General features: G+C 36.2%; 2 protein-coding genes across 6 annotated transcripts in view; one reads left to right on the plus strand and one right to left on the minus strand.

The window, feature by feature from the left end:
• BRCC3 (BRCA1/BRCA2-containing complex subunit 3) overlaps window positions 1–15,240 on the plus strand; it is a 51,276-nt gene extending 36,036 nt beyond the window's left edge. For 4 of the 5 annotated variants that reach the window (XM_019019298.4, XM_004065160.5, XM_004065161.5 and 1 more), the window contains 4 exons: window positions 8,130–8,261; window positions 8,806–8,849; window positions 12,132–12,301; window positions 13,383–15,240. In XM_019019298.4, coding sequence (XP_018874843.1) covers window positions 8,130–8,261; window positions 8,806–8,849; window positions 12,132–12,283 — 328 coding nt within the window. In that variant the 3' untranslated portion in view covers window positions 12,284–12,301; window positions 13,383–15,240. The remainder of the gene's footprint in view (window positions 1–8,129; window positions 8,262–8,805; window positions 8,850–12,131; window positions 12,302–13,382) is intronic. The other variant, XM_019019300.3, reaches the window with a different exon arrangement.
• MTCP1 (mature T cell proliferation 1) overlaps window positions 1–16,183 on the minus strand; it is an 82,470-nt gene that overhangs the window by 42,518 nt on the left and 23,769 nt on the right. The window lies entirely within an intron of this gene.

Genomic DNA, 16,183 nt, shown 5'->3' on the forward strand with positions numbered 1-16,183 from the left:
CAGCTCAATCAATTTTCACAAAATGAAAACACCTATGCAACCACAACCCAGATCAGCTCCATGAATTTTTACAAAGTGAACGCCTGTGAAACTGTACTACATATCAAGAAATAGAACCTTACCAGCCCTCCAGAAGCCTCCTTTGTGACTCCTCTCAATTGTTATGCCCTTGTTTTTTTCCCAAAGGTAACCATTATCCTAATCTCTAACAACACAGATTAATTTTGTCTGTTTTTGAATTTTATATAAATGGGAAAATACGGTAAGTACAACTTTGTGTATGGCTTCTTTCACTCTGTTATGGTAGTTCTTTTTTATTGCTGTGTAATATTTCATTGTTGGAATTTACCACAATTTACTTATATGTTCTATTGTTAGGCATTTGGGTTGTTTCCAATTTGGGGCTCTTATGAATAAAGCTGCTATGAAAATAATCCTTACATAAGCCTCTTGTTGCCCATGTGAATGCATATCTTTTCAGTATGTACACAGAAGTGGAATTGCTGGGTTATCACTTTAGTAGAATAGTTTCCAAGCTATCATACAAATTCACATCCTTGCCAACAGTGTATGAAGGTTTTCACAGCTTAACAGCTTCACTGACAATTACTATTTTCTGACTTTTTTTCATTTTTTGCAGTTCTGGTGAGTGTGCAGTAGTATCTTATTGTGGTTTTAATTTGGATTTCCCCAGTGACTAATTAGGTTGAACACCTTTTCAAATGTTTATCGGCTTTTTGGATATCCCCTCATGTATAAGTCATATTCATTTTTCTTTAACTTTCTTAGTACTTCAAAAGAATTCCAATATGTTCTGGATACAAGCTGTCAGCTATACCTATTCCAAGTATCTACTCTCTCACCCTGACCTGGTTTTCACTATCTTAATGGTATCATTTGATGAGCCTAAGTTGTTTATTTAATATAATAGTCCAAATTATCTTTTTATCTTTTCGATCTAGTGCTTTTTAGTGTCCTACACTATTTAAGACATCTTTCCCTATCTGAAAGAGATGCTTTATTATTTCACCATTCATGCTTAAATCTACAATCTACTTAGTGTTAACTTCAGGATATGATGTGGGATGTGAGTTGACGTTCCCTTTTTCCCACGTGTGTATCCAATTGACCTGGCACCATTTATTGCTGCCTTGCCACTTTGCCTTAAATCAATCGTCCCTATATATATGATTATGTTTCTGGACTCTAGGCAAATTCTGTTTTGTCTATGTGTCTATCCTTGTGTCAGTAACACACTTAGTTGCTGTAGCTTTATAATAAGTCTTGATGATATGTGGTAACATTAGTTCTCCCCTTTGTTGTTATTCTTCACCCTTTGTAGCCCCATATAAATTTTAAAATCAGTTTGTTGATTTCCACAAGAAAACTTGCTGAAACATGTCAGCTGAAATTTGACTGGGATAGAATTGAATCCATTCATCAATTTGATGTATCCCTCCATTTATTTAGATTTTAATTTCTCTATCTTTTGTATTTTTCTGTGAAACATCTGAAAAGATTGTACACATCTTTCATTTAAATTATTCTTGGGAATTTGGTGTTTTATGTTACTGTAATTGGTATCTTTTCATAATTTTCCAGTTGGTACCGGTTATTTAGATAGCAAATTGATATATGTATATTGGCTTTATATCCAGCAGCCTTATGGATATAAATGTACTTCTTAATCCTAATGATTTATCTGCAGATTATATTTCCTTGGGATTTTCTATGTAAACAGTCATGTCTTCCATAAACAAGGGCAATTTAATTTCACCCTTTCCAATCTTTACACCTTTTTACTTCTCTTTCATGCCTTATTATACTGTCTCAGTCTTCCAGTAAAATTTATGAATAAAATGTAAAAGAGAATGCTTTAAAATTTCCCAATTATCTCTGGTGTGTAATTTAGCTTTTCTGTAGTTAGCTTCTATCATATTAAGGAAGTTCCCTTGTATTTCTAGTATTCTAAGCCTCTTTTTTATGATTGAATGTTGAATTTTATCAAATGCTCCTTCTGCATTTATTAAGATAATCATATGATTATTTGCCTTAATGTGGTAAGTCGCATGAACTGATTTCTGAATCTTAACCCAGCTTTGCATTCCTTAGTCACTGTATATTATCTCTTTAGTGTATTCACTAGGCTAATCTTTTTAGGAATTATATATCTTTTTCATAAATAAGATTGATCCATAATTTTCTTTTCTTTAAACACCTTTGCTAGATTTTGATATCATGGTTTTGCTGGCTGCATAGTACAAAGTAGAAAATGTTCCCATATCTCGATTTTCTGAAATGGTTTGTGTAAGTTTGGGTTTTTTCTTTAAATGTTTGATAGAATGTAACAGATTAGCAATGTCAGTGTGGAGTTTTCTTTGTGTAAAGTTTTAAATTATAGGTTCAGTTTCTTTAAAATATGTAGGATTATTCTGATTTTCTGTGTCGTTTTAGTTTTGGCAAGTTGTGCTTTTCTAGGAATTTATCCTAGAACTTTAGTTTACATTGTTCACAATATCTTCTTACTATTCTTTTAAAGTTTGTAGGATCCGAAGTGATTTCTCTTTTTTCATTCCTTACATTAGTAATTTTTGTGTTCTCTGTTTTTACCTTGATCAGTCTTGGTGGGGGTTTATTAATGATATCAGTCTTTTCAAAAGAGCCATAAATGTCCCTTTAAGCACTGCTTTGGGTACATCCATAATTTTTATTTACTATCCTTCAGTTCAAAGTATTTCCCTTGTGATATTATTACCCTTGTGATTTACTTTGATGTAGGTGTTATTTAGAAATATTTTATTAAATTTCAAAGCATTGGATGATTTCACACATAAGATGAAATTAACACATGCTGCCCCTATATCTCACTGAACTCAACTATATACTCTGGAAAGAATGCCAAGCCTAGCTATTTGTGAACTCTGGAATGTAAATAACAGGCAGATTGGAGAAGGGCCCCAAAACTCAAAATACCACAGAAGTGGGGATATAAACAAGATCCAAAGTCTCATAACTTAATATCCAAAATAACCAGGACATAAACCAAAGTTATTTAACATATTAAGAACCACAGAAATCTCATCTTGTATGGGAGAAGATAATCAACAGATACAAAAGGCAAGATGACACTTATGTTGGAAATATCTGACAAGACTTTAAAAGCTGCCATTATGAAAATTCTCAAGCTATCAGTCACAAAAATGTTGCAACAAATATTTAAAAAGAAAGTATCATATAAGAAATAGAAGATAAAAAGAAGCAAATGTAAATTTTACAACTGAAAAATATAACAACCAAAAATTTTAAACTCTAGATTAAAAGTGAGAATGCAGTGGAAATGCCAGAGGAAAGAGTCAGTAAACTTGAAGATAGATCAATAGAATTATCCAAGCTGGATAACAGACAGAAAAGACTGGGAAAAAAGGGACAGAGTTTCAGTGAACTGTAGAAAAACCACAAAAGGTAGCAAAGGATAGATACATAAAAAGTCAACCTGTACATTTCTGGTCAATTGATCTTCAACAACTGTGCCATGATAATTCAACACGGAAAGAAGAGGCAATTCAACAAATGGTGCTGGGACAGCTGGATATCCACATGCAAAAAGAATAATGCTGGACCACTATCTTCACCCAATATACAAAAATTAAAATGGATCGAAGATCTAAATAGAAGAGCTAAAACAATACAACTTTAGAAGAAAACATAGGGGTACATCTTCATGACCTTCAATTTGGCACTAATTTCTTAAATATGACATCAAATGCACAAGGGAGAAAGGAAAAAAACAGATAAATTGGATTTGATAAAAATTAAAAACTTTTGTGCATCACAGCACATTATCAAGAAGGTGAAAATAACCTACAGAATCAGGAAAAATAGTGGCAAATTACAAAAAGCAGTCTCCCCTTATCTTTGGGGAATATGTTCCAAGAACCCCAGTGGAGGCCTGAAACCACAGATAGTACTGACCCCTATTACACCATGTTTTCTTATACATACACACCTGTGATAAAGTTTAGTTTATAAATTAGGCACAGTATGAGATTAACAACAACAATAATAAAATAGAACAATTATAACAATATATTGTTCACAATTTCAAAGATAGAAGATTTGTTCTTACTATAGGCCTTAGCAGCATTAGCATATGATATGTTCTCGTTTTTTAAAATTAAGTTGGATACTTTTCATCATTTCACTTAAATGAAGCACTTTAGGGCTTCTCTTTGGCATAGCAGAACTGCCAACATTGCTACTCCTATGTTCTGGGGCCATTATTAAGTAAAATAAGGGTTATTTGAACATTAGAACTGCAATACCGTGACAGTCAATCTGATGGTTACCAAGTGACTAATGGGCAGGTATCATATACAGTATGGATCAGATGGACAAAGGGTTGATTCATATCCTGGGCAGGTTAGAGCAGTATGGCGTAAGATTTCATCATGCTACTCAGAAAGGTCTGCAACTTAAAGCTTATGAATTGTTTATTTCTAGAATTTTTCATCTAATATTTTTGGACCGTGGTTGACCACAGGTAACTGAAACCATGGAAAGTAAAACCAAGGATAAGAGAGGACTACATATTTGATAATGGTATAGCATCCAGAATAGGTAAAGAATTCTTACAACTCAAAAATAAAAGGACATACACTTCAATTTAAAAATAAGCATTCAACACAGGACTGGAATTCCTAGCCAAAACAATTAAGCAAGAACAAGAAATAAAAGGCATCCACATTGGAAAGGAAGATGTAAGTTTATCTCTCTGTTCACACATGAAATATATGTGGAAACCTCACAAAACTGTTAGAACTAATAAGCAAAAAGAAAGTTGCAGGATACAAAAATCAACAAACCAAAATCTATTTTATTTCCGTATACTAACAATGAATAATCAGAAAAGGAAATTTAGAAAATCTCATTTACAATAATATCAAAAAGAATAAAATAATTAGGCATAAACTTAACCAAGGAGGTGAAAGACTTATATATTCAAAACTACAAAATGTTGCTGGAAGAAGTTACAGACACAAATAAATGGAAAGACATCTCATGTTCATGGATTGGATAAATTAATATTGTTAAGATATCATACTACTCAAAGTGATCTGTAGATTTAATGCAATCACTGTAAACATCCCAATGGCTTGCTTGCTTTTTTTTTTTTTTTTTTGATGGAGTCTCGCTCTGTCACCCAGGCTGGCCATTTTAAAAATAGAAGAATCTATCCAAAAGTTGATACGGAATCTCAGGGGACCTTGAATAGCCAAAACAAGTTCGAAAAAGAGCAAATTTGGGCAGTTCACACTGCCTGGTTTCAAAAGTAACTACAAAGCTACAGTAATCAAAACAGTGTGGTATCAATGAAACAGAATGGTGAGCCCAGATTTAAACCCTTGCATATGGTCAAGCAAACTTCAACAAGGATACCAACACCACTAAATGGGAAAAAGACAGTCTCTTTAATAAATGATACTGGGAAAACTGAATATTCACATGCAAAAGAAAGAAGCTGGACCCTTATCTTACACCGTATATAAAACTTAAATGAATTAAAGACCAAAATATAAGACCCCGAACTACAAAACTAGCAGAAAACATAGGGAAAAAGCTTCATGACATTGGATTTGACAATAATTTCTTGAATATGACACCAAAAGCACAGCTAACAAAAGCAAAATAGACAAATGAGACTACATCAAGCTTTAAAACTTATGTGCATGAAAGGAAACAATGAACTGAGTGAAAAGGCAACCTATGGAATGGGAGAAAATATTTGCAAATCATATATTTAATAAGGGGTCAATATCCAGAATATATAAAGAACTCCTACACTCAACAACAAAAAAATCTGATTTTAAAATGGGCAAAGGACTTAAAGTGATATTTCTCTTGGTCAACAAGCATATGAAAGAGTGTTCAATATCACTAATTGTCAGAGAAATGCAAATCAAAACCACAATGAGATACCACCTCACACCCATTATGGCAGCTACTATCTAACAAAATCAGAAAATAACAAGTGTTGGTGGGAATATGGAGGAGTTGGAACCCTTGTACATTATTGTTGAGATTGTAGAGTGGTGCAATAAGCCTGTAGTTTCTTTAAAAACCTAAAAATAGATCTACTATATGATCTACCAGTCTCACTTCTTGGGTGTATATCCAAAAGAATTAAAAGCAAGATCTCAAATAGGTATTTACATACCTATGTTCACAGCATTATTCACAATAGTCTAGAAGTAAAAGCATCCCACATGTCCACTGATGGATGAATGGACCAACAAAATGCAATGTAACATATAATGGAATACTATACAACCTTAAAAATAAAGGAAAACCTGTTGCAATCTACAGCATGAAAGAACCCTGAGAATATTATGCTAAGTGAAATAAGCTATTCACAAAAGGACAGATGCAGCATTTTTCTATTTATATAAGGTATCTAATGATCATAGATATACAAAGTAGAATGGTGGTCACCAGGGGCTGGGAGAAGGGAGAAAGGGGAGTTGTTTAATGGGTATGGAGTTTCAGTTCTGCAAGATGAGAATGTTTTGAAGATCTGTTTCATAACAATGTTAATATACTTACATTACTGAACTGTACACTTAAAATGGTTGATAGTAAATTTTATTTTTTTAACCACAATCAAAAAAAAAAAACCCAAATGGACATTGTAAAAGTGGAAAATACCTAAAATTAAGAAATCAGCAGAGGAACTAGCAGCAGACTCAGGTATAGCAGAAGGGATCAGTGACAAAGACAGGTTGATAAAATATACCCTAAATGAAGCAAAGAGTTAAAAAAAAAAAAAAGAGAATGAAATAGCAGAATGGCGTGTGACAGAACTGTGAGGCAGTGTGAACCATTTTAATTTACATGTAATTGGAGCACCAGAAGTAGACAAAGAATGCCTAAAGAGCTAATGGCTAAGAATTCTCTAAAAACTGATTCATACCCATAGATGCATGAATCTCAGCCAATCACAAGCAATATGAATATAAGCAAACTAAAATAGGCACATTATAGCAGCTAAAGGAATAAAAGATATATTACAAATAGTGGAGAAATACAATGAATGATGGCTGACTTCTCATCAGAACCCTGGGAGGCTGGAAGATGATGGGGTGACATCTTTAATGTGCATGAGGAAAAAAGCTATCAACCCCAGAATTTTATATTAAGACAAACCAGACATTTTTATGGAAAAAAGCAGGCAGAATTAATCTGGAGAATTCACTACAAGAAATATTAAAAGTTCTTCAGACTGAAAATATATGATTTTAGATGGAAGCACACCCTGACTACTTGGGTGTGGGGAGGGGAGGGCTTGTAATGCCCCACCATTTGTGTTCCATCTAGGTTGTGGTATGGGGACTAGACATGTTCTGCTGGGAGGGGGAAGCTAGATCTTAAGCTGCCTTACCACCATGTGCCAGTGGGGCCTCACAGTGCCAGGGGCCTTCAACCTGAATTCTCCACTGAACCTGCTGGTAGGTAGAGTTTAGGTGTATTTGGGGTGAGAAGTGGGTAGAGGTAGATTGGTTGGGCCTTAGTAACAAACATTTCTGTTTCTCCCACTCTAGCATGAACATGTGAATATTTGTGAATTTCTTACCTATTTCCCCCCAGGGGAGAAAATGGGAAGTGAGGGCCACTGGTAAACACTGAGTTAGAACAAGTGAGTAATCCCACCTACATAATGAATGTGATGGAGTCATTGAAGAGTCTGTAGTTCCTCTTCTCCAGGCTTTTGTGATTAATTTGTTCAACCTCACTGGCAACCTCTTGACTGAAAACAGTATTAATTAGCTATTTCCCCTGACTGGGGAGCAGACGTAAGGACCTTGAGCTCTCAAGGCTTCTCTTAAATTTACAGAAGTGGCCTTAGATTCTCTATGGAACTAGGGAATACTGGCTCTGCAGACGGGCTTTTAGTTTGCTCTCCAGACGAACCCAGTTTGAACTCTATCCACTTTGAAGTTGCATCACTAAATGAATTACAGCAATGCTTAGTCTTTAAAGTATGCCATATCCCAGACTTTCAATTAAAACTGTAGAGAACTTCTGATTATAACAACTCAGGGTTTAAAAACTGACCTGAACTGATTGCCTCACAGGTATGAGAGAATCGAAATCCCAATCCATATTGTACCTCATGTCACTATCGGGAAAGTGTGCCTTGAATCAGCAGTAGAGCTGCCCAAGATCCTGTGCCAGGAGGAGCAGGATGCGTATAGGAGGATCCACAGGTAGAGACCCTCTTCACTCCTCTTCTCTACTTCTCAGGACCTAGTCTCTCTTTTCTTCTTCTGTCCTTTTATCTTTAGCAGCTCAACTCTTGAGGCCCCTTTCTTTTTGCCTCTCTGGGAAGCTTTCTAGCAGTCTCCAATCATAATGTTTCTCACGTTGTATGATAATTTCTTCAACATTTGTTTTTCTCCTGCTACTTTGGATCTTTCAAGGGCAAGGACGCTTTCTTTTTTGGTTGAGAAAAGAGGATAATCCACAACATCTTAATCCTGTTGCCAAGCACTAGGTCTTGCCCAATAAATTTGTACTAAGTCAGAGCTTTGGTGAGAGACAGCAATTTCAAAATTATCACTTTGAATTATCTTTGAATAAAATCACATCCCCCAAATCATCAAGAAGTTGATATTGGGGATTTAAATACTACATATTCATCTAATACAGTTGGCAACGGTGTGATGCAGTTTATGGTTGGTATAGTCCATGACCATTTTGCTTTCCCTTCAGTGTTGCTTTGCCACTAACCTAAACTATTTTATTCTTTAGCCTTACACATCTGGACTCAGTAACCAAGATCCATAATGGCTCAGGTAAGAATTGTTTCTTGAGTACTCAGCATTTTTTCTGAGTATTTCCCTGAAACACTCAGCTGACAGATGCAAATTTAGTTTAAGTGAGTGAAGTGATGGGTACAAGTTGTCTTCAGGCTTCCTTTTCCAAGGGTTTTCCTGATCCTGAGCCCAACATTTCTTGTGAACTCTGGGGATCCATGAATCCTATAAATACAGCCTAGAGTAAGACAGGAGGAAAGACAGGAAAGAGCTTTATGATAGACCTACTCAGTGATATACTGGCACACATTTAACAACCAGATCTCAAGGAGCAGGGAGGACCCCAATTTGTTGTGTTTGACGGTTTCCATGGTGTAATGCCCCTGGCATGGCTGGTTTCAAGCAACTAACATGTCATCAACTAGCTTATAAACTTCTTGGAATTTTAATAGTTGGCTTTTGTGAGCTGGCATGAATTGGTTCCAGCATAACACTACCAGCCTGTCGTGGTGGGAACTGAAAGAGATGGATGGATACACAGATAGACAGATTAAAGGGAAGGCATGAGGGAGAAAATCTTTTGATGTCAATAAATATAAAAGTAATTTTTGTACAAGGCAAAGGAACAAAAGCTGAATACAATATGTATACTAATTCACTTGTCCCTAACATACACATTTCCCCAGCCACATTTTCTGTCTGAGTAACCCTGACTTCTGGGTCACTCTGTGCACTCTTCCCCAGTTACTTCCAAAGTCACCAGTGAGGAAGAAGGGGAGGCTTTTGAGTGTTATAGGCAGTTACTTTTCAAAGAAAAGGGAGAAATGGCTTGGTCTATCTGTCCCATAATTTCGGTCTCAGGATAAAACATGACAGAGTTAAAAGTTGGTAATACATGATATATAACCATATTCTAAAGCCACAGTAATTTAAAAAGTATAAATAATAGCTCAAAATAAACAAATAGATCAGTGGAACTGAACAGAGTCCAGAGATAGGCCTATGTATATATAAGAATTTATATTTAACAAAGATATTACTTTAAATAAATGAAAAAAGCATGAATTATTTACTAAATAGGATTGGGACAGTTCATTTCTTTCTTTGTTCATTCAGGAAACATTTGAGTGCTATTCTAGGCACTAAGGTACAGTGCTGAACAAAAGAGACAGTTTTAACCTTCATGGAGTTAACATTCTTTTATTTCCATTTGGGGGAAAATAGATTCCTACCTAATACCCTACACAAAAAATAAATTCCAGATATATTTAAACTTTTACTATTGTGGTACAACCACTTTAGAAAAGAGGTTGGCAATTATACTTGCCAAATGTCATACCAGTTCCTTTCCTAGGTATATACGTCAAAGAATTGAAAACAGCTGCTCAAACAAAAACTTGTACACAAATGTTTACAGCAGCATTATTCACAATAGCCAAAAGGTAGAAACAACACAAATGTGTATCAGTGGGTGAATGGATAAACTCTGATATATCCATATAATGGAGTACAACTCAACAATAAAAAGAACAAACTACTGAAACATGAACAAAAAGGACGCGTCTCAAGAACATTATGCCAGGTGAAGGAAGCATCACACAAAAGGCTACATACTCCATGGTTCCAAATTCAAGAATAAGCAAAACTAATCTATGGTGTGGTAGCTGCCTGGGCCCAGGGGTGAAGGGGCATTTGATGCAAAGGGAACTGCGGAGGGGATTGTTTGAGGGTGGTGGAAATGGTATGTATCTTGACTAGCACTGGTTACATGGGATGTCTTAGTTCATTTTGTGTTGTTATGAAGGAATACCTGAGGCTGGGTAATTTATAAAGAAAAGAGGCTTATTTGGCTTTACAGTTTTGCAGACTGAACAAGAAGCATGGTTCTGGCACCTGCATTTGGTGAGGGCCTCAGGCTGCTTCCACTTGTGACAGAAGGCAAAGGGGAGCTTGTGTATGCAGACATCATGTGGCAACAGAGGAAACGAGAATGGTGGAGGGACCAGGCTCTTTTTAACAGCCAGTTCTTGTGGGAACTAACAGAGAAAGAACTCACCCCTGAGGGAGGTCATTAATCTGTTAATGAAGGACCCACCCCCATGACCCAAACACCTCACATGAGGCCCCACCTCCAACATTGGGGGTCAGATTTTAACATGAGGTTTGGAGGGCCAAATATCCAAATTATAACATGGGGTATACATTTGTCAAAACTCATAGAACTGTATACTTTAAATTGGTTCATTTTACTGTCTGTAAATTACACCCCCAAAAGCTCATTTTATAAGTTAAAGAAATACAGGAGGGAAATATAAGATTTTTTTTCAGACTCTAGGAAGGTGATAGCCTAAGAATAATGTGAAACCCTGGACTCACAAAAGGAAAGATTGACTAAATAAAAATTAAAGACTTTTATGGCCCCCTACAAAAATAAAAATGTTAATTATTATCTTTAAAAGAAGTATAGATTAAGATAAGATTATCAGTTTTTCACCTTTTCAAAGATTAAATTGAGAGACAATTAGGTGAGGATGTGAGGGAAGTGAACAGTCTCACTGTTCCTGGAGATATAATTTGGTACAATCTGGAAAATACTGGATAATTAGTTTTAAAGTGTACATGTACTTAGATTTTAAAGTCTTTAAAATAGCAAAAAACTGGACAGTGGTCATTTAAGTAACAGTCACATATTATGAGAGAGAAAAAGATACTTACATTAGATGGAATTTGTTTTAAAAGAGTACCTTAGAATCTTTGTCTCACCATGAAGCTGAACATTCACAGTAAAGCATAGAAGATGGTAACTCCCTTACTCTTCATCCCTCTGTTCTTCATTTTAAAAGAGGAGCTCTCAGGTGTATTCAATTAATGTATATTTCTGCAATATACATAACAGTTTATATACCTACAGGGCGCTCTGGAAACGTAAGTTGCAGAAGGCAGACTTCTGGCCCATTAGGAGGTTACGGTGGTTTACAGCAAGGGAAGGTCTGAAAGGCTGGGGAAAGGAACCCTTTCGTGGCTCTTAGCCCTTTTGCCTAAGGGAGTAAAGAGCTGGCCCTCTTTCTGCCAGGCTTCCCTCTGGCTTATGGATTCAAGATGGCCTCAGAATGGGTATTTTCTATGCTCAGCTCTTCTGTTTTTCCCCTGGCTGGGCACAGAAAATAGTTTACCAGTCCTACTTATTACACTTTTTCTACTTCCTTCTCCAACCCCTTCTTTCTGTGCTCATGGTTGGGGGTCTGTTGGTGATAGAGTGGAAACATGCTAGTGGATGGTGCTTTTCCACAATTATTCTCATCTTTATTTTTCCTATTGAAGTGTTTACCAAGAATCTGTGCAGTCAGATGTCGGCAGTCAGCGGGCCTCTCCTACAGTGGTTGGAGGACAGACTGGAGCAAAACCAACAGCATTTGCAGGAATTACAACAAGAAAAGGAAGAGCTTTTGCAAGAACTTTCTTCTCTAGAATAAATCAGGAGACAAAATGGGGTAAAAAGCTTCTTTTTCAATTTGTGTACTAAACACAGTCTGAAAATGCACACAGCTCACATGCAGGCAGACAATAGAGTAGTTATTTTTCACACGCAATCAGCACACGATGTCTTCCTGACAGTTTAATTAGAGTTCACTGAACCCTCCTACCTATAACTGACCAATAAGGAGCTTATGCAAGATGATTTAAGTAGAATATGAAAGTTATTTTTAAAAAGGCTGTGGGTGGTACAATGGCAAGGAATATCTTAGAATAAAATGTCTGGGGAGTATATTTTAAACATTTATATTTCCCTTTCTTTTAACTTGGAAGTCTTTATTTTCATTTTCAAATACATTCACTCACTAGAATATTTTATGTTTCAATTTTGTAGGTATGATGCTTATGGTGGACAAGCAAATAATAAATCTAGTGTGAGTGGAAGGAAGTACCCCACCTCTATGCCCTCATTGAGAGGGCAGTGTCTTCCTTCTTGATTTCTAAATATATATGTTCTGAGATACCTACCAAACGTTGAATCTCTGAGGGTGCCCTTTTTAGCCAAACATGAGTTCTAGCATATTTGACTCTGAAGTAAATTCCTATTGAGCAGATCCTATCTGCCTAGGAGTTTCCATTATAGTAAAATGTGTTTCTCCAGAAACATTTAGGATTGAGGATGTAATAAAAATCATGCTTTAAAAAGTTTGGTTGCATTACTCTTATCACGTAAAAGCACAAATGATAAATGTGTCTGCAGAAAAGACATACTTTTCTGTGTGCTTGTTGCATACTGGAAACAAAGTATGCTTGTTGGATACTAGAAGTTAAGTGATAAAGGCTGTTTTTCGTTTTTGTTTCTCCCTCTCATTTTTCACATTTCAAAGTGTTGTCCAGAACCACCTGCATCAGAATCACTTGAAGGTCATACTCTCTCTCTGGGGATAAAACCCAGAAATCTGCATGAACTACTTAGCTGATTCTGGGGCACACTAACATTTGAAAACCACTAGCCCTGAGCATATGGAATGTATATACTATATTGTCCCTAATTTCCCACAGCCACTGTTCTTCTCTATTCTTTTTCTTTCCCTATAGGAAAGATGAAAATATCCAGTGTAAAGTTACTTAAGCTAAATCAATTTTGAAGAAGAAAAACTTGGAAGACTCATTTTACCTGACTTCAAGACTTACTATAAAGCTATAGTAATCAAGATAGATGGTATTGGCAGAGGAACAGACACATACGTCAATGGAACAGATGAGAGAACCCAGAAATAAACCCATATAAATATGCTCAGCTGATTTTGAAAAAGTGCAAAAGCAATTCAATGGAGGAAGAATAGCCTTTCTGACAAATTATGCTAGAGCAATTAGACACCCATGGCGAGGAGAAAAAAGAACCTCTACTTAAACCTCACACCTTATATAAAATTTAACTCAAAATGTATAACGGACTTAAATGTGATACATGAAACTATATAACTTTGAAAAAAGCCACAGGAGAAAAGTCTTCAGGATCTTGGGCTAGGTAACAAGTTCTTGGACTTTGCCCCAAAAGCACATCCATAAAAGACAAAATCTGATATATTGGACTTCTTCAAAATTTAAAAACTTGTGATTTAAGAAGAGGAAAAGATAAGCTACAGATTGAGATGAATTTGCAAACCATATATCTGATCAATTTGGAATATATAAAGTGTACTAAAAACTCAACTGAAGTCACGCATGGTAGCTCATGCTTGTAATCTCACCACTTTGGAAGGCCAAGATGGGAGGAGTGCTTGAGGTTAGGCGTTCCAGACCAGCCTGGGCAACATAGTGAGACTCTTGTCTCTACAAAAAGTTTTTTTAAAAAATTAACTGGGCACCATGACACACACCAGTAGTCCCAGCTACTAGGGAGGCAGGAGGATCACTTGAGCCCAGGAGTTTGAGGCTGCAGTGAGCTATGATCACACCACCACACTCTAACCTGTGTAACAGAGTGAGGCCTCATCTCAAAAAAAAAAAAAAAAAGGCCACAAAACTCAACAATAAAAACAAACAGTCCAATTAGAAAATGGGCAAAAGACGTGAATAGATGTTTCACTGAAGAGGATCTATAGATGGCAAGTAAGCATATGAAAAGCTGTTAAACTCCATAGGTCATCAGGGAATGCAAACTGAAACCACAGCGAGGATATGACTTACTTGTCTCAATGGCTAAAGAAAAAATAGTGAAAATACCAAATACTGATGAGGATACAAACTGGATATTTTATACATTGCTGACAGGAATGTAAAATGGTACAGCCACTCTGGGAAAGAGTTTATGAATTTCTTATCAAGTTAAACATAATTTTTTAATCAAGTTAAACATAAGACCCAGCAGTTGTGCTCCTGGACATTCATTCCAGAGAAATGAAAACCTATATTGTACTTGTACTCAAATATTCATAGGAGCTTTATTTGTAATAGCCCCAAACTGGAAACAACCCAGATGTCCTACAACAGGTACATGGTTAAACAAACCATCCATAACTTGGAATACTACTCTGGAATGAAAAGGAACTAACTGTTGATACAAGAACTTGGTTGTACCTCAGGGGTATTATGGTGAACAAAAAAAAGCCAGTCTCAAATGGTCACATACTGTATGATCGCATTTATATAACATTCTTGAGGTGACAAAATTATTGAAATGAAGAACAGATTAATGGTTGCCAGGGATAGGGACTGGAGGGGGTGTGGGGTATGTATGACTAGAAAGGGATGAAGCAAGGAGTTCCTTTGTGCTGATGGAACAGTTCTATATGATTATGATGATTATGATGTTGATTATAACATTTGATTATGAGATTAAGCACATGAATCTTTACCTGTGCTGAAGTTGTATGGACCTACATACACACAAATGAATGCATGTAAAATCTGGTGATACTGAATAAAGTCTGTAGTCTAGATAGCAGTATAATATTATTGTCAATGTCTTGGATATGAAGTTGTGCTATAGTTACAAAACCGTACCACTGGAGGAAACTGGGTAATGGATACATGGGACTCTGTACTATTTTTGCAACTTCCTATAAGTATATAATTATTGCAAAATGAAAAGTTGTAAGTTTTAAGTAAGGAACTGGGACGTATGGTACCTATTTTATGAAATAAGAAAAGGGTGTTAGAAAATTTGAGGGGAATAAAACGATTGGAATATTTTTACATGCCAACCTTTAGCACAAGTCCTTTTCCCTTTCTGGGTTTCATTTTCTTTAGGTATAGAATGAGATTAGAGTAGTTGACCACCAAGGTTTCTTTTAGCTCAGTGTCCAGTCTTTAAAAGTGTTGAGCATCACAAGAACCAGTGGTGTGAACAGGATGTATCATTATTTTCCCAGCTGCACCAATCTGGCTTACCTTTACACAACCCTGTATCCCCTTATGAACACTAGATTCTCTATTCTCAATCACATCCAAGACTCTCATGGTAACTGTATATACTTGTTCTCTCTGTTTTCTTATCTCCTATAATTTCAACTCATTGCCTTGTGACCTCTGTCCACAGCACTTCATTGAAACTACTCCTGCCAAAGTCACCAATGAGCTCCACACAGTGAAAGTCAATAGTTGCTTTTCCCATCCTTGATGAACCTCTCAGTATTGACACAGTTGGTCACTCCTCCTTGAAATCTACTTCCTTGGTTTCTCTTATTTTCTTCTCTGGCTATCCTTCCTGCTATCCTTTTCTTCTCTAGCTGTTCCTTCTCAAATTCATTCATAGACTTCTCTATCTTTGCATACCTATATGCAGTTGACACACAAATCTGTATCTGTCCACGCCTCTATCTGAACTCCAGACCTACATTTCCACCTCTCTACTGGACATTTTTTTTGAGACAGGGTCTCACTCTGTTGCCCAG

Source organism: Gorilla gorilla, chromosome X (assembly GCF_029281585.2).
Source record: "Gorilla gorilla gorilla isolate KB3781 chromosome X, NHGRI_mGorGor1-v2.1_pri, whole genome shotgun sequence".
NCBI lineage: Eukaryota > Metazoa > Chordata > Mammalia > Primates > Hominidae > Gorilla > Gorilla gorilla.